Source organism: Agelaius tricolor, unplaced genomic scaffold, assembly GCF_023055355.1.
Source record: "Agelaius tricolor isolate 1412-34295 unplaced genomic scaffold, bAgeTri1.0.p SCAF_10, whole genome shotgun sequence".
In the NCBI taxonomy this organism is placed as follows: Eukaryota; Metazoa; Chordata; class Aves; order Passeriformes; family Icteridae; genus Agelaius; species Agelaius tricolor.
Window position 1 is genome coordinate 18,082,382 of NW_027269270.1, and position 25,167 is coordinate 18,107,548.

A 25,167-nucleotide genomic window follows, 5' to 3' on the forward strand; every position below is an offset into this window, starting at 1 on the left:
TCTCAGGCACACGGGCCTTAGAGTTGTTAATGAGGCCATTCAGCATCGCCACTTTACACAGCATCCAAAGTCAATACCCAAGTAAGTCATTCAGCAGAGCTGTAATTTACCTTCTAACACCACAGAACTGCCTTCACCAGCTCTGTGAATGCCTAAGTGCTTGGAAGGTGTGGTGCATTACAATGTAAAAAATAAGACCGAAGGCAAAATCTTGAAATAATAATTGCAGTATGTTCAAAGGAACAGCACACATCTATAGCACTCCTTTAACTTTATTAAAAAATGAGGTCCTGCTGTTTTAAAGTCAGACTTCCAAATTATCTAAAGAGCCACAAAACATGAGAATGGCCTCTCAGTGTCAGACTGAATGTCTTATCTAACCTAGTATCCTTTCTCAGGCAATGTCCAAAAATATGGATGTTGAAGGAACACTAGAAAAGGAAGGGAAAACATATATACTCCCACAAATATTCCTATCATCAAGCACTCTGGTTCAGGAACTTCCTGAGCCAGAGATGGTGCTTTGTATTTAAGAACTCTTGATGAATTTCTTTACTTGTAACTTTCCCAGTCTTCTCCAGGAAGAGACAGGGGAGGTAAAATGAGTGCTCTTTTCATTTTCTAACCTTTATTTCTGAGAAAAACATTGGCCTCATTCCACAAAGTCAGTAATAGCTATACTGCTGTTATAGCAGCTCAGTGGCCTATACCTCAAGTTAGAATTGATAATGGCAATTTCACATCTCCTGGCACAAATGCATGACACTAGAGCTACCCATTGGTCATGGAGTGGGACTGACTGATGCATTCAAAATATTTTTGTTGTATTTAGTTGGGTTTTTCTTTCAAAGGAAAAGCTTAAAAATACCTTTAATGAGCTGCTCAAAAGCTGAATCTTCAGATGTTTTAATTGTGCAGTCATACTGCTATGAATAAAACATGGCACAGTTTTCTAAATCTGGCCTAATGCCTGAGTCAGATTAGGTGAGCTAAGGGCATTTCTTTTGCAGGTTCCACATGGAGCCTATCTAGCTTTATTTTTATATATATATATTTATATTTTTATTTTTAATGAAAATATTTGGACAATTTCATGCAACTTTCATTTCTGATTAGTACACAATACTTAACTAGAGTGAATTGACAGATGTTAATATACAGTAAAAAGCAATGTAAATTGCTGCCTGTATATGTAGTAATTAGCACATGAGAATTCTAAGCATCATTATATTCATTTTTATGCCACAGTATACAGAACAAATCCAAACTAGATTAAGGCTTTTCTTCCGTCCTGATTGTAGCAAGATACAAATTAAACTTTGCAAAGTATGCCTTACTTAGTGGACAGTAAGCAGTGATTTTAGCATAGCAATTTGGAAGGAAGGAAAATTGAAAGAACAGCATCTCTGGTGCCAGGAAGAGTGCACCCTATGGCACAATCCCTCCATTAAAAACAAACAGGAAAACTAGTGCTAGACAATGCTTCAAACATTTTTACATAAAATTAAATTTAGCTAAAACTTAACTGCTTAAATTAGAAGCATTTAATGATGCTGAATAAATACACTGCAGTTTGGTACATCAATAGCAAATAGGTATGGATACAAGTTATTTTTTTATACAACATCTCACAAAGGCAAGACAGCTTTCTCAGTCTTAGCTGCCAGGTGCATATTGCTATATGCAAGACTGCTTTGCTGCTTAATTACCATTTTTTATTTACAGGGCAGATATTGTGATAAATATACTGGCGGATTCTTAACAGAGAATGTACCTTGAGCTATTGTGTACTGCTGTTAAGCATAACCAAGGAGAGAAATTATTTCACTTCTACGTTCTCCAGAAACCTGGCTCTGAAACTGAGCTGTTAGCTAGAGCTGAGCTTCGTGCATATGTGAATTTAAAACTGTCTTTGACATGCCTGCACAAGCTGTGTTGACTACACATAGGTGCTCACTAAAGAGGTAATTCTACAAGGAGACAATGGCAAACTGCAGAAAAGAAGCAGTCAAAGCTGGGCTTTGAAATTACTTGAAATTACTTATGCAAGCTCTCCAACTCAGAGCAGTAATAATTTTCACGTTAAAACCTCAAAGAATTTTTGTAAGTAATCTTTCATCTCCCCATGATGAATCTTATCCTAAACTTAAAGCCACATTCAGTTGTAACACACAGCCTTTGACTCCTGTCCAGTGTGTTTGAAAAGGTTGGTGAACTCTGTCAGGTACTCTGAAACCTTTGGGTAAGTATATATTCATGACTTCTATTCAAATGTTTATTGGGGGAAAAAAATCCAACTTTCTCACAGCTTAGCACATTAATAATTTGTGGATCTATGAAGCAGAATGTGCCTACAATGTGACTTAAATATAATTTGGTGCAGTGTTGTATTCTTGAAACTGCCAGCATATAAAGGTGGGATAAGCTTTTTCCCAAAAAATACATTCTTCCAGGTCCTTAGAATTCACTGTGTGCACATATGTGAGCAAAATGATCCTTGATTTGTCTGTGCTGAACATCTCAGTACTATCTTGTGTTTAAAACAGATATGTGTGTCCCTTTGGAGCTCAGTTGTTCCAGCTGTAGGTCCCTAAAGCACACCTGAATAACCACACTGCATACAGAGCAATTTCACTTTCTTAGAATTCCAGAGGAGGAGTGTGTCTTCTCTCTCTCCTCCCCATTAATTCAGTTGTCAAATCAAAGTACACAGTTCATATCATCCAAGTGAAGCATTTAACTCCCTCTCCATGCTTCCAAAGCATCTTAACACATGGCATTCAATTCCACTCTAAGTATGTAGCACCTCTGGGGTTGTCCAGAAAGCATGAGAGCTTTAAAGTTACCCAGGCTAGTTCTGAGCAAGCTGGCTAAGTACCAAGAGATGCACATTTGTGCAGCATAAGGCTTCTCCTTGGCTAATATATCTTGTTTTCATGACACAGTACAACCACAGCAATATAGGTTTTGGAACCTAAGATAACTCATCTGCTTATAGCTTAGCTATTGCTACATTTTCTCTATCTCTGTAGAAGAAATCCCCAGTTCGCTTTCTATCTAAGTGTACTTTTCTAATACAAAAAGGAGATTCTGTTTTTTGTAGTGTTACGATATATGATACAATAAGCCATAAGCTAATGAATTACTAATCAATTGAACAGATATTTCTTTCCAGAGATTATTTTCTTCAGAAATATTTTTTACTGTTTAGGCTTTGCAGACTTCAGTGTTGAGGATTTTGCACACTATGTGCATTCAAAATGTGGAAATTTAGTGCATGAGAGTAATTTAATGAACTTGTAGTTTCTTCTAAACCCCAGCTAAGATTGACATTTAAATTAATTCTCATCTATCTTTCATTGCCACTAATGTGGCTAACATGATTTGAAAGAATTAGACAAAACTGTTTTAAAAGATCACTAACTTTGCAAGGATACTTCACAGCATATGTGATTCTACACTTTATATCACTCATTAATCAGCATCATCTGAAGCTTTCTAATATTACTCAACTCCAATATTAATCTAAATGAATACTTCACTAATTGTTATTTAATGCATCCCCAAAAATACTGCTCAGCAACAAAATAACTTGGAAATCATGACTTGTAAGCAGTAAAACATTTACTTTCACAATCCAAAGGTGAAAAAGAAATACTATCAGAGTGAAAATGCAGTGGTAGTAATGAGAGTACATCATAGTATCATTATGCAGGTCTTAAACATGACCTAAAAGGATAATATATCTCCAAGAAAGTAAATGCCTGTAATACACATATTAAGAGCAAAAACTATTTGGGGTAGTATTATGTGTAGTATTAACTATTCAGAAAACCTTCTACGAAAGGCAGAAATTACTTAGTCCTATATCTGAAAGTATATGGGTAGTTTTTTGTAGCCTTATTTCTACTTTGTCTATCAGGCCAAAGCTGGATATGCCCCAGCACCTCAAATGTGTTTCTTGGTGTTCAGAACAGAGCACAGGACTCGAGGCGTGTCCTCAGCAGTGCTGTGTAAGGGGACAGAGCTCCTCAGTTAAGTGCACAGCCTAAATGGCTTCCCAAACCTGTCCCTGTGCCTGAGCAATGCTTTCAGTAGCTATGTACATGTATGTGCACGCTCCCCAAACCTAACCCCCATTGTGGAATGCAAACACAGAAACAGCAGCTGTTCAACAGGATACAACGGAGGCTCATTGACTGCTCTGTGGAAAAGGAATTACATATGGGTCTAATTTTCATTTAAACAAAATGAAGAATCATATAATATTTCCTTGCTTTATTTTTTATAGTATAAGGGTAAAATCCTGATTTTTATCATGTCTCCTCTACATGATAAATCATATAGAATAAATATCTCAGCTTTTTATTGTATTTAGTTATGCATCAGAAAAGTAATTTAAAAAGGAAAACACCTTTCAATTCCATAATCTATTTGACACCTACTTTGCACAATACTATTCAAAACAACTGTAGTGTGACACAGTACGATTTTCAATTACAAAACCACATTAGGAGTGCATTCTGGTAACATCCTTAAATCACAAAATGTCACTATAACCTGTTACGCATTAAGACATTTAAAAAGACCTTGTAAGCAGACCTTTACAATACCAAAAAATATTGTAAGGTACCTGTGGTCTATTTAACACTTCAAAAAGCTTTCACCTTATGCAATAATGGGCATACCTCTTTGAAAATAATACTGTCCACTACATTTCTACAGCATCTTTTATTCAAAGATATTTGTATTCACATTTTTGGCAACCTCTTGAACAGAGGAGGGCAACCAGAAGTACTGAAGCCATCTAGGACAACTTCTGACTGTTATGAAAAATGCCATGGGATATGGCTGCTTTTTTAGAACAGGCAAGGCTTTGTTTTTAGTAATTTAACTTGTATAAAAATCCCATAGTTAGTAATATACCTGGAACTTCCTGTCTCTAAGACAGAACTTCTCCTTCAAATATCAGTTGCCATTAGCAGTTCTCTACCTGCAAAATTTGAAGGTTATGCTAACAGTAATCAGAACTGGGTATTAATCTGCAAACATTTATACTAAATATACAATAGCACTGAGTACATTGACCAAGTGTGGCTGGTGGCAGCTTGCCACATGGATTAATGCCTCCAGATAAATGATTGTTTTACCTCTAACCATGGACAAAAGATGACATTATTGCAACGGTGTAATTAATAACCTACCACTTCATTAATTGTTACAATGCTATCTTCATGGATCAGCTTGAAAAATCTAGGGAACTTGAAAGGTTTTGTTGTGGGTTTTTTTTTTTTCCCTTTGGCTATTCAGTAGAAGAGACAATGAATAGTGTGTTAACTTGGTATTCTCTGATGCAGCCTTCTGTTTATTGTGTATGAGAGTTATGATTGATTTGTATGAACAATGTCTTCAGCTCAGGACGAAGTTGGAAACTATAAAAATAGAAAAATGTTAAAAATAGCATTTGATTCTGTCAACATCTTTTGAAATTCAAACACAGAACTGATTTCCTATTGATAAAGAAACAAAGTGCCATAGGACAGAATCTGTCTCTAAAAAATTGAGACCCTGAAGAGAAATGGTATATCCACTACCTCAAACCCCATCTATTTTAAGTTTAGTTATTGTAAAACTGCCACTGCAGAACATGGCCTGCAGGCACTCAAATTTAGAGCCTACAACGTTTCTAGTGATTAGAGTTTCAGATGTGTGTAGTTAACAACTGAGATAAGAGTAAGACATGTGGTAGTGTAAGACAATAAGCATAACCTCTCCCTTCTTAAAGTGACATTGGCATTATTCAGTGAACTTCTTTTTTAGGTAATCCCCCAGGCTCTATCGGAAACAGTCACCACTAATAATTTTTTTAATGTTATTTCCCTAATGTCACTTTTCTGCCTAGCATTGCTGAGTTTCTATTATGAGCACATAGGAGCTATTCAATAGATTGCAATCTTTGTGGCATTAATACTTGCCAAAAGAATTAGACTATAGCATATATTGGTTTCCAAATGCGATTTCAAAGGGAGTGGTACAACACCTCCTTATTTATTGGTGGTGACATGACACCAACACGTGTAATTATTCTAAGTAATACACAATCAGCTACAGGGTCTTCAGCTGAAACATCATTATACTGTTCAATCATCTCACACCTTTGCAGCGTGGGAGTTTCATTAGTTCAGACGGTGCTGTCACATAATGGTTTTGCTGAAGAAGTAGCTGGTTGGAAGCAGAGAATTCTTTTGTACTTAACTTTCTGCATTCACTTTGTAGCATTAGTTTACCGTGCCCTGATTGCAGGAACAGTCAACATGTAAAAGAATTTATCAACCTTCATCCTAACCTAGGAAGTAGCCAAACAATTTGAGGAGTGTGGGAATAGAAAGTGGACTGTCAAAAGAGAAAAGGGTCTAAAACTTACATAAGGTCCTCAGTGAAATTGTTCCTGAGAGCCTTGATGGATCAATTCATTGAACACTACCCCTCTGAAAACTGGACCATGGAAAATGCATCTGACTCACCAGTGATTAATTTTTTGGTTTAAGAAACGTACACAGATTAATAGGGTGTGCCTGATAATGGCATGTGGTTATTCTGGGTGTGAATAACCTCTAGAGTCTGTCAAAACAGCTGGCTTCAGGGTTAGTCTCCAGTGAAAAAGCAGAAGAAAACCTTTATTGAAGAAGCACACTGCAGATGAGAAGGGCATATGAGGGGAGAAGCAAAGTTATTAAAGTACAGTATCTCTACAATGCTATATACAGTATTACACTAGCTATGAAGAATATTAACATCAAACGGTCAATTATATTAATTTTTCCAGATATATAATCTTAGAACTAGTCAGACAAAGGACTTGAATGCAACGTTCTAATTTTTTTCCTACTGAGGAAAAAAGAAAGGTATAAATGCTTTGACGCTGGCTATTTTTCAACTTTGGTTAAACACTGGGCAAAATATTACCTGTATAAAGACTTGCATGTACTGGCCAATGCCATCTAGTCCCACAGGTCAGCAGGAACGGCGCTCTGTGCTGACACAGGTATGCAGCGCATTAGTGCCCGATCTGCTCAGTTGTTACTGCACAGAAAAGCTGAGGTGCCGTCATGCTCAGCGAGCAAACTTCAGATCAGCCCGGAACCACTCCTGCCCGCGGGAGCTCGAGTCCCGGGCGCGCTCGGCAGCGGGCACAGGGAGCGCAGCCCCGATGGCCGGCCAGAGCAGTTTGATTCTTCACCGCGGGGTCCGCCCGCGTCCCGGCCCCGAGCTCCGCGCCTGGCTCTCCCCACCTGTGGGGATTTTGCCTCGCGCCCTGGTGGCTGGAATGGGAAAGGGCTGAGCCCGAGGCGGCCGCCGGGACGTTTCGCTCGGGGAGAGGAAAATTCCAGCCGAGAGGAGCGGCCCTGCCCCCGCTGGCCGCTGACAGCCCGCGGCCGAGGCCGAGCGGAGTCCCCACTCCGGCCGCAGCTGGAGGGACAGCCGGGTGTGTGGGGACAGCCGGGTGTGTGGGGGCGGGAGGGAGGGAGCGAGGCGCTGGGACGGGAACAGGCAATCTCTGTCTCCGTGCGTGCCGGAGCGGGGAAGGTTCTGCATTTCAAGTTTCTCGTCGCGAAGTTGGGTTTTGCTGCCTTTTTTTTTCCTTGCTTCTGTGTTTTTTTTCTCCTACGCCCAAGGTGTGGTTCCGCGATCTGTAGGAGCCTGGCGCAGGCCGTGACCGCGGCCGCCGCCCCGGGCAGGCGCCCAGTGTCCGCGCCGTAAACAGCGGGAAATGCCCGGGCTCGGGGGCGAGGCGGTGCCGGGGGCTGCGGAGCGGGGCCGCCTTCCTCAGCCCGCCCCGAGCAGGTGAGGCGGGGAGCCGCGGCTGTGCGGGCGGGTCCGCGGCTTGCGCCCGCCCTGCGCTCCCTTGGCCGCCGGTATGGACGGCCGCGCTCGGCCGGCGGCCGCCCCGCCGCCCTCCGGGTAAGCACAGCTCACGGCGCGGGCGGGAGTGCGGCCGCCCCCGGCTCCGAAGGGACAGCCGGGGCCGTGCCGGGCCGTGCGGGGCTGGGTGAGGTGAGAGCGAGGGGGCAGCTCGGGTCGGGGAGGCCGGGGCTGAGCGCGTCCGGCTGTGAGGTGCATTGCTTGGGACGCAGCCAGCGGCGAGAGGCGGCTCCCAGCGCCGGGGGCGGGCGTGCTCCCGGTGCCCCTGCCCGGGGCTCCTGCGGCGGCGGGAGGCGGAAGCCCCGGGCGGGACGCGGGCAGATGGAGCGGCGCGGCCGTTAAACGGCTGCCTCGACGGCACCGCGGCCGCTGCTGCCGGCAGGGGCTGCCGAACCTGCCCGTCCGGCCGTGCCCCGCCGAGCAGCGGCTGCCGCGCCGGCCCCGCGCCGCGGGCAATTCCCGCAGGGACGAGCCGCAACCCGCCCGCCGGCGTTGCCGTCCCGGTGCCTCTGCCGGGCTGCGGGACCTGCCGGGATCGGCGCCTCTGGCAAATCACTGCAGGTCAGCGCTTGCCGGTCGGAGCATCCTTAGGTGTGCGGAGTCAATTTCCAGCTCTCTGGGTGAGAGTGGCGGCGCTTTGGGAGGGCTGCGCCCTCCTCTGTGCTCTGGGAACTGCCGACGCTGGGGAAAAGAAAATAAACAAGCAGCATCTGTTTGGAGTAGTAAAAGGGCTGGCTTGTTTCTTTTTACGTGTTAAGCCCCTCTGGTTTTATTTTGCTTGTAGTAGAAAATCTAACGTTAAAGAAAATATTTCTTAAATCCTGCGTAAAACTACCCCAGTTATAGATCGGGAGGAGGAGGATTTTCCTTAACTAGTCAGGTACGTTTGAAGAAAATTAGTTTACTCAGTGACTTCACTGGGAACTGGAGTGAATCAAAACACTGGTAAGACTGCTGAAGTTATCTGTAAATAGAATGGACAAAATACGTGGTGGGTGTATCTTTTAACATGAACGTTTTTGTGAAGCTTCCATACTATTTGCAAAAATGGATTACTTGGGTTGCTGACCAAGCGGCTACAGGATAAACAGGTGTAGATGATGGAAATTTACTGTAGTATTTGCAGCAGTAATCAAATCAGTTTGAAGCCATGGCTGTAGTGAATATGGAGGACTCATAAATGGTATTTATTCACTTAAGGCCTTGTCACCATTCCATATTTATATGGAGCTGTTGAGAAATTGACTTTATATTGTTAATCAGTGTAGAAGGTATAATTATAGTATAGATAATTACTGCATTTTAAAGACTCTAAGTACTTCAGCAGAGTTGGAAGGACTGAGTGAAGGATAATAGGTTTCTTTTCCAGGTTAGGGAGTGGCAAAAACAGTTAGTGTTGGAAGTCTTCAGTTTTACTTGTGAGCAAGTGAACCTAAAAACAAGCAAAAAGGCACAATTAAAACTTTGGCTGTTCTGACAGTTCCTCCAGGCCTGTTGCCTGCTATAAAGCTGTTTGGTATAGGGAATTTTGGCTGCTGCCTGACATCTAAGTTCCCTTTATGTGACTGCAAGCATCTGCCAGCATCCACTTCTCAGTTTTGAGATACATGTAGCCAATAGTACTGCTCATTGCATTAGCCCTGCAGAGAGATTTTCAGGACTTTTATCAGCTGTTTACATATAATTTAGTGCTTAGAAAATCAAATTGCCATGCCTTTCTTGCTACAAAAGTCCTTTATTGACAGTCTTAACTATTTCCATAAGATAGTCTCATTTGCTCGTGAAGCGCTGGATTTGAGGAAAAAAAATGTGGGTATACCAGAAAAGAAGACAACTCCCAGTTTTACTGAAAATAGTCCACAGATACATTTTTTAATAGTATGCAGTTACTGTTCCTACTCTGTGATGATAGGAAAATTTGTGCAATCTGGGAAGAATTTTGGTTGAAATAGCATTTTTCTTTAAATGTATTACCAAATGATGTAATATACTGCATTACATTTCTTCTTTGCTTGTTTAGCCAGATTGAAAATGTTGTTAATCTGCAGCTGAAAACTTTTTCCAGCCAATGTGTTCTTAAATCACTGTTTGAAGTTCTGTGGAGTAATTGCTGGTAACTAAACAGCTGAGAAAGTTTGTTTATGCTAACTGCTAAGAAGGTAGTGTTTTGTTTTAACTAACTGATGTTACTTAAAACTTGGAACTCCTATATAACTTCATCACTGGTGACTCTTTAATACAGAATTTTGTTATCAGATCTATGGGGACAAGCTTTGGGAAAGGATCCTGTCGTATCTTTTTTTTTGTTGCGTGCAGGATTATGCTTTCCTATTGAAAAATTGTTTATTAAAACCGGTTGTGGACAAAAATATTTGTCTGAATTTGTTGAGAAACATGCCCATGTTATTCTCTCTGTACATTCAAGGTAAATAAGAAAAGATTTTTTAAAAAATGGCCTCTCCTGGATTTTTTTTTTTCTTTTGGTTTATAATATAGTGAATAGAGACTGTGCCCAGCAACTGGCTGGAGTATTTTGGAATATGATGAATAGGAGGTGTGTCCAGTAAGTGGCTGGCCATTCTTCTGCTGGCAGGAGAAACTTGGCTGGACAGTTAGGGAGTTTTATAGCTCATCTATCTTAGCCTGACTCTGAGCAGCACTCAGGGCACAGAGCTCCTGCCAGGCCAGTTGACAAAGTCTGCTCCTGTTCATCACAGAGCTGAATTTGCTTTATGAAATAATAGGAAAATGTGTGATTCAATACTTATAAATAAAAAAAAAGGAGTGGCTGTAGTTGGTATCCTACCTTCTGAACACAATTTTCCTACTGTTGCTGGACAGCAGTCCCGTAACCTGGAGTAAGTACTTTTTTTTCATTACAAGTAGATGTCACTATTTGACACAGGATTTTACCCTGAAGAATTGTATTATGGCTTAATATGCCATTAGAATATTGGAGCAAATGTGAATTTTGGTAATATTGATGTCCTTTGTAATACTAGCCTTCCTGTTGAGATCCACCTTTAATTCAATTGTAATGTTTCTAAGAATTTTGTGTTATTTCATTTGTTCCCATATTTAAAGCTGTATGCTTACATACAAAATAACAGCTTCTGACCTGCTTTACCCAAGTAAACAAACCCCCTTTGTTTTTATCATTGTCATTGTGTGTCTAACAAAAACATGCTTAGGATATGGAGCTGCTCTCCAGGGCTGAAGATGGAGCTGGTTGTGTGGGGAAAGGGGTGGGGCCAAACAGCTTTGATTATCTTAGTGCCAGAATCACTTCTCCTGTGTGACTTCAGGTTCCCATTCACTGTTGCTTGGTGTAGTGGATGTAGTTGAAAAATGTAAGGAGAACAGGGGAAATGTCTTTTTCACATGATTTCCAGGGTTGTGTCCGGTAGTAAGAGATGTTTTCAGAAAACCCAAGAAATTTACCTTTTCTCTTGCATGTAACTGAGTTTTTATCAAATAATTTCAATCACATTACAGAGGCGTCAGCTGTGGCGCAGTTTTGGCAAATGTCTGCTGTCAAGCTTGGAATACTGATTTGAGCTTTCTTCCTTCTCTTTCTCATTCAAGTGTTCGTTTGAGTCAGCTCACAACATAGCCACAGGTTTGTTCAAGTATAAATGAAAGTCCTTCCTGTTGTGGAGTGTGGGAAGGGACAGCAAGTGTAGCAATAGCTTCAAATCAAGCATTCTGTGCCTGAGCCACAGCCCCAGAGTGGGTGTGGGGACTTGAGTACGTGTCTGAATTTGCTCAGTTTGGTGAAATTTACGTAAGGGTGGAACTACGTTTTTCTCTTGCAATGAACTATCTGTTTCCATTGCTCTGTGCATTGTATACACGTGTTTATCATGAAGTACAGGACCTTTTGTGCTCATGCTGCTAAGCGGGTCTGTCTTAGATGTGGGTCTGTCTAATGGGTCTATTTTAGATGTGCTTCATTCTTAGACCTGGGACTTCAAGATAATACTTAGCATGTTCTTCTCACCCACATGACCCTGATGAAGACCAAGTAAATGAGCAATAACAAAATGGAAAGAATTTTGAGAATTTGAGACTGTAGAGCTTGCTGGGTGTTAGAAGCAGGGAGTTATCTCCTTTGTGGGTGGATGCCCATCAGGAGCCACTTGAATGCTAATCATTCCAGGGGCCAATTTGCCAGCTGAGTTCCAAATGTACACTTAACACTTCTTGAGGTGATTATGTTGTTCTTCTTAATGTATCTGCCTTAAGCAAGGCAACCTCAAATAGTGGAATGACACTGATGCCATTAACTGAATGTTGTATTTAAAGCTGTTTACTCAAACTTTGTCAAGTCTGGAGTCATAGCTGGGTGCATATGGAATAGTTACTGGTAATGTTCCCTGTTGGAGTGTGTTGCTGTGGGAATGAGATCAAGAAAACATTAGGGGGTGGAATGCGGATACTAGGGAGAAAAAAATGTGTAGGAGGGTAATACACAAATAGAGATTAGCAGAGTTATTTCCAAGCTTTGTCCAAGTGTGTTGGTATCCTGTGAAAAAGAAGAATGAGAGCTACATAGCATCATAGTATCATGAGTATCAAAAGCATTTGAGGGGAAAAAGTGCTTGTGACTGGAAGGTGGGTTTTGGTGTTACCTTATGGTAGGTTCTTTTCTTTCTGCAGTTACTGTTTTGTTTGGTTTTTTTTATTTACTTTAAATGGGACCACAGTGTTTTCCTAGACCTGAAGATCACTATTTGTTTTGAGTAGGCACATCTGTGCTGAGTGGAAGAAGAAAAGAGTCCATTGTAGGAGACCAAAACCTTAGATTCCAGACGAAACTGAAAGTCTTTACAGGACTTCTGTCATCTGACAGACAAAATAATTGAGTAGGAATATTTTAAAGTCACAAACAAGTTGTTTCTCCTGTAATCTGGCAACTCCTAAAGAGGTCTCCCTTCATGAAGTGCAGTACCATTTCTGACTATCTCGACTGTAGCTTGGAAAAAAATTTCTGAACATGGTGGATTTTCTAGCCGGACTGCTGTTCTGGGCTGCCACTGTTGTAGTTTTATGTGTGCTGGGGAACAGCAGATGCCAGATTATCCAGCCAGCCCTTTGAGCTGTAACAAGGTTAGCATGCTCAACTAAATATTTATTCTTCTTTTCTAGAAATTAATAAGTCAGTATAACGAGTTGCTGTGTTAATGTAGGTGGTACAAGGAATGCCAGGTGTTCTCTTTTATAGCTGCTTGCAAGTTAAACCAGATCTGATTGTGCACTTTCTTTTCTTCTCACCTGGCTCTCACTTGCCCAGAAGCTGCCCTGCTAGTCTAAGTTCCCATAGCTGTCTGCTGTTTGAGGAAGTTGCTCTTCACTGCGACTGTCACTGTGTGCAGCTCTAAAAGAGCTGACGTCAGGGCATTAGAGGATGACAAGAAGCTGAGATGTTGGCTCCTGGATTCCTGTAGAGTTCTGTGGCTGTGCCCAGCATTAGCACAATGAGGAGGAAACTGACTGTGCAGCTTGCAACAATGGAGGGCTCAAGGGGGAAAATCACCCATGCTGTTCTGAGCTGTAGCAACCAATTAAAAACTTGATGCTTCACCTGAATTCTCTCCTGAGGTAAGATCCCATAATTAAAAATGCAGCTCTTTATGAAGTAAATTTAAACACTAACTGGAGTTCCAGTAGATGTGTTCGGACTTAAAATCTTCATGTGATAGACTGATGGACATAACTGCATTTTTTTCGTGGCTTAAGAAATGTTTTTTTTTAATGCAGAAATGGAATACCATGGGAATTCTTACAGAATTCAGAGTTCCTGGATTTGTTTTTATTTGCCACGAGGTTATCCACTTCAGAAGGGGCATGTGCATTTGTTTGGTTGCTGTAAATGATCAGAGTGCCATAGGCAGTTAAAGGATGAGTCCCTAATCTATCCATGAAATATCTCCCTTGGGAACTTGTATTAATGTCAACTCTGCTGCATGTCTATGGTTGTTAGGATTACTATATTCAGTTAAAGAAAATAGAGCATGTGAATATTTTTAGCTGGGCTTAAGCTTTCTTCTGTGAGAAAGCATTGGTTTTGCTGCAAGCTTTAAATCTGCAGAGGTTCTCATTGAAGAAATAGTACAGCTTGGAAGTTTTCTTAGCTGTGTTTTAAAAATACTTTCTGCCTGCTTCTTTGATTTTTATTTCTCTTCTGGAAATCGAGCTTGGTTTGAATCTTATTTATTATATTATTTATCTTATATTATTATTTAATAATAGACAAACAAATCTCTCCTTCCCAAACAATGCAAACTGCAAACTGTTGCTCTATGTTAAACAAGAAATGTAGTGAGCTTGAATTTTCCTCCAACAGAAAGAGACAAAAAACCTCCAACAAGGAAAAGACAATCCTGTGTCAAAAGCAGAGCACTAGAAATATGTTTATTTTTCTTTAAAATCAAATCAATTTTCTATCTAATATTCCTGAGTTATTGATATATTGATTTAACAATGTTCTTTTTTGTTTTTATGGGCCTTGGTTTTCTGTTGATTAGTTTTCCCTTTTGGTATTTTACCTTACTTTAATGTCAGGCCTTCAGATAGATTTTCTATACCTGGCGTTTGACAGGTAACTTTTAAACGTTGTGCAGTGGGAAGAGCATAAGCATTTTCAGCTCTGCCCTTAATGCAGACTTCAATTGACAAAGCTGTCTGGAGGAGCTGCTTCTTCTACTTTTTTTTTTTTCACAAAACAAATTACATTTTTTTGTTTCATTCAGTTTGACTGTTTGCTTGTTTTGTTTGGCTTTTTTGTCAATCTGTGTCCCCCCTCCCCCACCATTTGATGTGCTGGGATCTTTGCTGAGTTGAGTTAAATAAGAATGTTCAAGCAAATGGCACCATCAGTAGAGTAGTGTTACTTTAGCCCAGAATCTTTTATATGTAATTATCAAAGTAATTTGAAGGGTATTAGGGAAGAATATGGTGTGCCAAGTTGGGTTTGTGATTTTTTTGTCATTCAAGTTTGCCGATTGTTTAAGTATCATTGTATTGCTCTTGACTTTTGTAAAACCTAGCTCAGTCCTTCTGTACTGTCAAACTTGACTGACAGAATAACTGGGCATAATATTGCAGGTACAGGATAATCTACTCAGCTGGCTATTGTTTAACTGTTGTTGTTACAGCAATGTTGAAAGCTTTTTCTATGTGGGAGGAATAATGCTTTGTCTCTGATCTAAAAAAAAGAGGAGCCAAAATATTTATTAGTAACAAGGTTGAAAAAAACGTTTACAACTTGTCTGCTGGGTGTAACTCTTTGAGGCAAAGATGAAGTACCTCTTTCTTTACTAGTATCTACGGACTTCAACATTCTGTCCTTCTCTTTAAAAAATAATGTTGTGCAGAATTCAAAATGTAACCATTCTGGCTTTAAGAGCATGGAAATTATGTGCATGGATGGAAGGGTTTTTTTACTTTAGTTAGTAAGACAAACAAGGTATGTGTTAGTTGATGACAGTAGTGTAGTAGGTGGAATTTCTAGAGGTGGATTTTTTGATAATTTTAAGGCATTTGTGTAAAATCAGAAATTCAACCCATGCCACAATTCAGTCTTTGATTTTTAAAATATTAAATTAAAAAAAGATTAAATTTCAGGATATTTAATTCCTCATAAATCAGGTATCATTGTATGTTGAAATTTGTTCCCAGGTTCCTGATTTTCATTTCTGAAGAGTTATTGCTTTTTCCATTTACCCTCTGAAGTCTCCAGACCTAAGCTTTTCTGGATCCTCTGCTGATCTCTGATTCATGGTCTCTTACTTCCCCTTGCCTGCAATTTTGATTCTCTCCTTCCACCCACATTACAAATCAGCCTCACTAATTCCATCCTTGGCACCCTCCTTGAGCTATATTTACCTCATTCACTTTTTAAAGTACTCACTGCTTGGAGGAAGTTCTTTTTTGCTCAGTCTTAAATAAGTTTTTAAGTCTACAGCTACTACTAAAGAAAGATGTACTTTGTTTTTGCCTGAAGGGTTAAGAACCCAGCAAGTTGAGTGGATCTTTTAGCATTCTGGCTTTGTGCATTGTTTTAAATCTTCACATTTAGAAAAAGCCTGGCCTTGCAGCTTAGTCTTTCCTATGATTTTTCCCCCCCCCCTCTATCCCATTCTGCCTGTATCTAATTCCTCTTCCCCATCTTCACTCTGAAACTATAAATTCTTCTTTTTATAAATATGCTTCTGTGTTTAAAAATGGTGTATTCTGTTTTACCTAGCTCATTGCATTCTTATTCCCTTGTACTTATATAGGCATTGAGGATATTTTTCACTACACTGTTGAAGGGGAGAAGGTTTCCCAGGCCCTTTTGTGTGGCATTTTGAAGTGGGGACATTGACTGTCTTTGCAGTTGCTGATCTCATCTGTTTGCTTATCTATGGCTGAGTAATGCCTTGGACCTTGCAGGACTTGAAACTGAGGTCTCAAGGCTGGCAGTGATAGCTACAGACATGAAATAGGAATTTTTTTTCTTTATTCAAGCAAGTCAGAGTTTACCTATGACTTTGTTGGGCCAGTAGCAGTAATTTTATTCATGAATTACATGCTGTCCTTTCTCAGAATTATATATATATATATATATATATATATATATATATAATATAGATTATCAGGAATTTGTTGTAGAAATGAACTGATGGAAATGGGTCAGATGGGTCTTTACTCCTTCAGCTTCTTCATGTTTCTCTCTTGTTTCCTGATGGTTGACTGGGGCTTTTTCTTGGAGTAGGGAGATGGTTCTGGTTTTCTGCCAAGTGATATGTGCAGGGATCAGAGGATTTTGGAATCTAGATAATTTTTGTGATTTGTTTTGATAGTTCTTTTGCAGTGCAGGGCACAAAATTCCCCCTATCCTGTCCTAGGTATTGTTGAGATATTCTCAATACACCAGGCAGTGCTGGTTCACTTTTGTAGAAAAGCAAGGTGAAAATGTAGAAGATAGGGAAAACCAAAGCATTTCATAAGCACTTCTTCAGAGCTGGTTGTTGATAGTGAGGGATGTAAGAGAGAGTTTGAAGAGGCTTATTTTGGAAAAGTAATAAGGATCTGACATCACTGTCTGAACTGTTGGAATCGCTGTCTGATTTCTAAGCATCTTTCTTTGACTGGTCTTATATTTCTGCTGCCCAAACATTCTTACAAACTTTCCAGTCTTCCTCCCAAAATACACTGCTGTAATACATCTTTATCCATAAATCTTAAGTTAATAAAGGAGAGAAATGCAATGAATTGTAAATGTTGGATGAAGCCTTAAAAGTATACAATGATTTATTTTAGAAAAAAAATAGGGATGTGGTACTATGATAGTTTTAGAAATATTCAAACAAATCAATTGGTCCTTGTTTTTTGTTTTTTTCTGATGGTGTTCTTTAAGATACTGCTTATGGGCTCCTGTTGTTAGGTTTTCTTCCTGCTTTTACTTACCCCAAAATTTTCCTGGCTTTTATAGTTATATATAAAGCCTGCCAGCTAACAGGTTTACAGGAATTTTTTTTAAGTACTACTTGCCAGTACTTAATCCAGAATAAGATTTTATGTTAGAATTGAGGCTGTTTGGAAATAATGACACATAACATAGAAATAATGACGCATAACATAAATGCTGAGATTTCATCCTATACCATCCTACTCCTATAGATGGAGTTTTTGAAATGGCTTGGTAGCCTGAGTGCTCTTGTGGAAGGATCTCTGTAGTGTTGGTGAGCACCCTGCCCCTCTGCATAAGAGGCATCTGTCCTGCATTCTGTCTCCACTAGAGAAGAACAGCTTCGCATTTCCTGAATGAAATCTGTGTATTCTCTGACAGGCTGGTGCTGCCTCTTCCTGCTCATGGTGGACATGGACAGTAGGAAATGATGCGTCCAGTGAGTTGTTTATTTTGTAAAAATGTTTGTCAGGGCTACTTGGAAGAGCTTTAACAACTTAATATAGAAACACTTTTGTGAAATGCTGCCCTAGTTCATTGAGAAAAGAGTGCAATTAATTTGCCAGCAACATACTCGCAGTAGGGAAAAATGGTTAAGTATTCAAAGAGTCCTTATGACTCTTGGAAAAAAAAAGCTCCAAGTTTAGAAATACTTTATAATGTTTTAACTTTCATTTAAAAATAAGTTTTAAAGCTTAATGATATCTGGAAATGTAGTGGCCTTTCCCACATCCTGTCACATCATATTTCACATCTCAATCATACGCTGACTGTTTCCTTGAGTCAGTTTGTGGTATCATGTGAATAAATGCTCAACATGGTCGAAAGATCTCCCATCTGTCTGTAAAAGACCATGTGATCCTTTATCAAAGACAAAAGGGAAGGGCATGGCTAAACACGGCATAGCATTGGTTGGAATTATAAACAGTCACTTAACTTAAAAAACTTTTGGCTTCTGATGATAAAATGAGATCCATCAGAAAATGTGAGTCACATTCTCTAACTGATGTAGCTGTACCACTATTGTGTACCATTGTATTTGCCAGTGACTTTGATTAACAAATATTTTTACTTAAATATTGAAGTGACAGCAAGAAAGAAGTGGCTTGGTCACTTGGTCTGTGAGAAAGGCTGATTTAAAGATCTGACACTGGATGTGGAGCTTATTTCTTCCTGTTCCCCCCATTTTTTTGTTTCTTTGTTTGGATTTTGAATAATTGACAGAAGTAGCATACTTCTCTCCCTCCCTTATGGTGTCTCCAGGTAGAAGGAAATTTGTGTGTCTTGGTCTCAACTGAATAGGTTTGCTCCTGCTGTTGAACTGATAGATTCAGTTTGTTGCAACTTCATAGTCTCTTCTTCAGTCAGAAGAATTGCTGGTAAACAAATCATAGAAGTCTGGGGTAGTTCATTTTTCTGTTTTTAATGTTAGACGAGGCTTTGGTTTGTTTGTAGTCACCTTAGGGTATTGTAGTTTGTGATGTTTTTGAAGTGTCAGCTTTGAATTTCTGCATCCAAAGAGCCTTTCTGCTTTAAGCTAACAGCGTTGTGCTAGTGACTTTATATCTGTGTAATAAAAATTTCTAAAATTCTGATCATTGTCATTTTATGTGTGTCAAAAGAACAGTGGCATGGCCATTAGCCATAATTTCACTCTCTTCTCCGATATAAAGCCAGAGTTCTTTTCATGAATTTCCTCTTTTGGGAGGCATTCAAACCTCAACCCATACTTACTGGGAGAGAGAAAATGTGGTACTTGGGGGAGGTTGATGTGCTTTAGGTTACTGACACTTAGTTTCACTCAGCAGGGTGAGGGTGAACTTTGGAAAAGTTCACAGATTTGCAGCTGAGTTTTAGTGCTCCCTTATTTATGTCTTGTTCTGCTTCTATAATCTGCATGGATGGCTACTCATGAACTTGTTATCTGGATTGACTACTCTGGTTTTCCACTTGCTAACTTCAGTTTTATGACAACAAGTGAAGCATTGATATGCTGCAGTTAATTGTGGGGAAATAATGACAAATTCTGGAGATTTTAGCAAATGAACTATCTGCAGCTTGTCCCTGACCTGTCTCCTACCACTAAGGACAGGAGTACTCAAGGTGATACTCTGATTTGCATTCTTGTCATTTTGGCTTCTTCTGCTGCACAGCATTGGCAGTAATTTTGCCTGTTCTTTGCCCCTACCACAGGCTGTTTTCTGGCCAGACAAATCCAAGGTTCTCTATTGCTCTTGAATCAGGGCCATTAATTTGCCCTATATTGGTACTAGTAATTGCCTCTTTGTTTTCACTGAGATTGTGCTGATATGCAACTTACTACTTGCTTGAGGATAAATGAGTAAAAAATGTGGATGTCTTATAGATATAGCTAGCAGAAGTTTCCTCATTTTATAAGTTCTTAGTGATTTAATGTATTCAATAAGCAACAATTTTTTTCTGAAACTTTTGAACAAATAAAGTGGTAGAGTTAAGCACTCTTAGTCTTTCTATTTCTAGAGTGTGACAACATGTGAATGGCATGTTCATCAGTTACTGCATGGTTACAGAGTATGAGCATGTAAATCATTCAAAATGCTATTTGGCTGGTTACTTTCATGGGTAAGAATGTGGAAAATACTGCATTTCTGTCAGGGCTCCGACTGCTGTGATAACACAGGATACAGAATTATTAAATAATCCATGCTATGTCTGATCAGATGTTTTAGACATATATTCTTTTAGGCATTTTACAGAGATTTGCTGTTCTATTCAGGGAAAGTTTCTAAATCCAGGATGAACTTACAGAGTTGGTTTAATATATCAGGAATTTGTGTTCTACAGGCTTTAGGAGATCTGGCAGCTTAGATATTTTTGTCCTTTCCTTTGAAATCCATGAAGTAAGAAAACCCTTTTTTGTCTGAAATTTCTTGGGTGGATTTTTTATGTGACTTTTTGGGTGGGAGAAGTGTGTTACTGTATTTACTTAACATTTATAAACTTAAGTCACATTGTGTCAAAGTTTGCAGTAAAGCTCTATTTGCTCTATAGGTCAGGTGGGTACCATGTAAGAATTTTCATGAGGAAGGAACCAGGAAGATAAAATGCTTCTAAGTTGAAGGGTGCTGTTTCTTATAATGACAAAGCACTCAGCTATGGGGACTCAGATAAATAAAGCCTGTAGACAAAGTGCCCAGCTGTACTTTAAGATGAAAACAGGATGTTGGTTGTATTGCTGCAGGACTGCTGTATAAATCAAAGGATATGCTGTTATTGCTGTTTAAGGAAGCTGTACTCCCTTGGAGTGGTTCTGTATATAAAAGAATGGTAATTGCTGTGCTTATCAAGGACTGGCAGTTCTCCCTTTCCAATTGTGACCTGGTGAATCCACCTCAAGCTCATGACTTAAAGCCTTGCCAGTTATTTTAATCCCCTATTCAACAGGACAAACAGAATGAGGTTATTTTTACCTCTTTATGATTACTTAGAACAAGTGGAAAACCCCTTCACTATATTTAAGTCAAAGGTGATTTTACTGAGGAGGATGTGAAGTATTTCCCCGGTGCCTGTTAAACCCTCTTGGTTCAAGCTGTGTCCAGTTAGTCATGGCATCTGGAAATGTCAGGTGGCTTTTTCCCTCTGCCAATGTCTTTGCTGGTTTTTTTTTTTTTTTTTTTGCATTCACTTGTAGCCTCTTTAAATTTTTGTTTGATAGCCTAAGCCATTTTTGCTTTGTTCTCATATTATCTGTTAAAGGACTTCTTTGCTCTGTTTGTATGGTTCTACTGTTTCTTAATGCCAGCTAGAATGATGTTGCCTTTGTTTTTAAATTTAATAGTTTTTATGCTTCCAAGCACTACATGCTCTTATAATTTCCCTCCTCAGGAAGAAGGTATGCCAAAATACTTTTCTGCTTTTGATTTCTGCCAGTTTATTTTTTGTCTTCAGGGAAATCATAGAATTATTTGGCCTGGAAGCAACCTTTGCAGATCATCTATTCCAACCTGTGGTAGATCTGTAGTGCCCTGTAGAATGGCCTAGATTGTTATTTAGGAAATGTAAGTAAGTTTTTCTTAGGCAGAAACAGTTTACACTAATTAGTAGAGTGTTGTCATCCTCTTAGCATTTGTACTCAAGTGCAGAGTTAGCCTCCCTGCAGTGAGGATCCTGAGCATGAATCAGATGGGAAACCATGCTGCTGATGGAAGCAGAGGAACAGAGAAAGAAAGAAAGAAAGAAAGGGAAAAGGCAGCAAAGGTGAGTCAGGTGTGCAGTGCTCTAAGAGAAAGTAGATATAATTCACTCTTTAAAGAATATTGACACAGCATAAACTTAATATTGTTTTAATATCAATTGTGCTTTGTACTGAAACATAAATTCATCTTTCAAATGCATAGTTTTCATAGAGTTTGATGCTCATAATGACTATTCTGTTATGTACCATCACTTATCTACATTTCACTGAAGGTCTGTGAGGGAAGGATATTGCAGGAACTCTGTAGGCAGCTGTGTTTATTGATACCTATTGGTATCTCTTTTTCATAATTCCTGATTCCTTATGGTGCCCACTTTTCAGTATTTTTTTAATTAAAAATGTTGATAATATAACTTTATATTTAAAACTAGGATTTGACTGTATTCTAATAACAAGTAATGATGTGTTTTTAAAGAAGTAAGGCCTCTCTAATCTCCTTCTTTCTGTTTTTTCACAGGGGAGGAAGAAGTCTCAAAATCTTAAATGTCTCATTTCTTTACTAAGCAGTTGTAGAAATTAATCAGGTGTGAAGTCTTTTTTTTGAAACACAAGGAGTTCCTGTAGTACTGATCAAGTTATATTGGGTGTTCTTGGGAGGATACGATATTAAATGCAGAGATAAAAACTTCTGTGAAGGGGAACCTTTCCTGGGGCCAGAAACTAATTTCTGAAAACATATTTGTCAGTTATCAGATGTCCTAGTGTCTTTCGCAGTGGTTTATTAAATAGGATGATGTTTTAGGTTATTAAAGATAAACTTCAAATTCTACCTGTTCATATAAATATGTGGTTCTTTAACAGGCCAGAAGCATGGTTATCAGGAGACATGCTGTGGAATTACCCTGGTGTGACCTTGTAACTGATGGATTTGAAAAGCATTAAGCATTATTTGAACTGGTTCAGTACTCTGAAGGCCTCTTAATTGTACTGCCAGTATTCTTTTTCTTAAAACTTGTAATGAAGGGGGATGTATCCTGGGCTGCTTGTCTTGGTTACACACTCACACAGGCAACTCTCACACTGCACTTGTATTGTACCTTAAAATAATTTGATTTGTTTGCTTGTTTGGTTTATTTTAATTTTGAGCAAGTGCTACAACTTTTCATCCACAAAGCAAATAGCTGTTGCTTTTGATTAGAAACTTAAACCTTGGCAAGTACATAAATTCCTCAGCAGGGCATTGGTTTTGAATAGCTGCTTATGTTCCAGGGGAAAACTTTTGAACAGATTGTTTCAGAACATGTGATTTTTATTTTTTTACATTTTTTTTTCCTGCTTCTTTACTACATTATCTGCTCTGATTTACTCCTTTCCTCCAGGAAACACATTTGCATTAAAGATCCGGTCTTCTGTTTATTTAGTTCCTGCTGCTTATTGCTTCCATGGGATCCTCTTTGACCTTACAATTAACAGAAAAATAAGTGATATCCTGGGAATTATATCAAGAAGAAATTAAATACAAGGAGCTGATAAATTCTAATGGATTCTTTCACTGAACAAACTTCTCTTTTGACATGCTAAGATACTCAGTAGTAAAAATAAAGAAAAAGATTTTAAAAAACCATAAGGAGAATGTTTTTCATAGAACCTCTGATGCTTCACTTAAGGCTTTAAACTACAGGAGTCAGGCATATCACTGGTTCCTATTGTTAAATGTTGGCTTTGTCATCAGAAAACGTCAGTATTTTCTGGAAGATATCCTGACCTGGCCTGAATCGATTCTTATTGATCTGAGCTGTTTTGACTAACTGATTGTAAGTAGAATAATTGCATTGCATCATAACATTTCATAGTCCCAGCTGATACACCCCAAGTTCTCTTTTAATTTGGTCAGCAGATGTAAGGACTCCTGCTGCAGTTAGAGCAATACTGAAATAATACTAAGTATAAGAGATCATTCATGCTTTTTAGCTTAATTATATACAGCAAATTCAGTGAAATAACAGTGAGGGTTCTCCTTTGTTGGTTTATTTAAATTGTATTATGTTATTATAATTTTGTTGGAAATAAGCAAGACTGATGAGAGATAAAGCTGTCATATCAAAGAATTGAAAGGCTTGACCCCAGTGTTGTCTGCTTAATGTCACTTTAAATGTCTAGGCTTCCTAATTTAGTCTGATTTGAACCTAACAGTGTCATGTTTGGAGACACAGGATGCCAAGAAAGGAAGCAGATGATTTACATCCCTTGAGCTTCCCTAAGTGGGAGTTTCAGATTTGAATTTGGCAATAAAATAATGAGATTTTCGATGATAAGAGAAGGTGGGGTACCATGGCCTCCAACTGAATGCCTTGGCAACTAAGCTGGTATGGACTTTTGCCAAAATGGAAGAGATGGTTGCATTTAGTCTTTTTATTATTTAGAAAAAAAATAAAATAATATGAACAGGAGTGGACAACCTGAAAAGGCAGTTTCATCCCTCCAGTGGAGAAGGTAAGAACCTGGCAGTTTTTAAGTTTATGATTGGACTTCATGGTTTTAAGGGTATTCTCCAACCTAAATTATTCTATTCTTCTGTTGTTTCCTTCACCCAGTCACTTATCACCACTGATGTTAAAGTGACTAAGCTATGCAGTCATGTAATTGTAGCAAGATAGGGAGAAATGACAGCTTGGCCTAGCTGTAGAATTTTTCTTGGAATTTTCTCAGAAGTTTTTGTCATTGTTACTGTTCTTTGCTTTTGACAGTCACCTGATATCCTTATTAGCCACCTTTGACACCGGAAAGCTAAGGGCATTCAATTTTTTTAAAGGCTGTTGGGTCATATTTGCAGTATGAAAAAATGTTTCACACAGTCTGCAATGTTACCACGGCAGAGGTATCCCTCATTAAACCCTGTTTCACATCGGCAAATATGCAGAAAATGGAATTGTGAGACTATAAATGATGGTGAGCTTGGGAAACCATGCAACCTTAGGCACAGAAATAGTGCACTGGTGTGAAGTGTTTGAAGAACATCCATTTTTTAGCCAGGTTAGGGTTTTTTTTGTTTAGCAAAGAGATTCAGCCAGGCTGCTGGTGAGTATTTAGAAGGTATGGTCTGGTGATTTGCATCCTGATTAGCAGTGGGACCCAGTGAGGTTGTGTAGCCAATGGCTGGTCCTTAGATTGGGAACATGGTGAGAGCCTGATGGACCAGCTTGAGAATCACTCAGTTTCCTCTGTCTTTACCTACTGTAGCTCCTAATCTGACAGGTGAATTCTGGTATCTCTTAGCAGCAGGTCATGCCTTGTTTGAGGCTCTTTACATAAATTAAGTGACAAAGCTGTATCCTATTTTTCTGCTCCCTGTCAATATGTCGGATTCAATACTAGACCAGCTTTGTCCAAAAAATGTTATTTGTGGCTGAACTTTGAACACAGAACCACTTATGTATTATGGTAGTGGCAGTAAGAAGATTGCGTCAATTCCATCCACCATCACTCCTTAGTTGTACTGAAACTGTTAAAGAAGTGGTCATGACTTTGGGATAGAAACTGGGACAGGCTTTTCAAAGTGTGATGGGGCTGCTGCATCATAGGTTTTGGGCTCCTCCTGGGAGGATTATGATGATAA

General features: G+C 39.3%; 1 protein-coding gene across 2 annotated transcripts in view; it reads left to right on the plus strand.

The window, feature by feature from the left end:
• Positions 1 to 7,505: 7,505 nt before the first annotated feature.
• COBLL1 (cordon-bleu WH2 repeat protein like 1) overlaps positions 7,506 to 25,167 on the plus strand; it is a 74,496-nt gene continuing 56,834 nt past the window's right edge. For both annotated transcript variants that reach the window (XM_071435018.1, XM_071435019.1), the window contains exon 1: positions 7,506 to 7,962. In XM_071435018.1, coding sequence (XP_071291119.1) covers positions 7,919 to 7,962 — 44 coding nt within the window. In that variant the 5' untranslated portion in view covers positions 7,506 to 7,918. The remainder of the gene's footprint in view (positions 7,963 to 25,167) is intronic.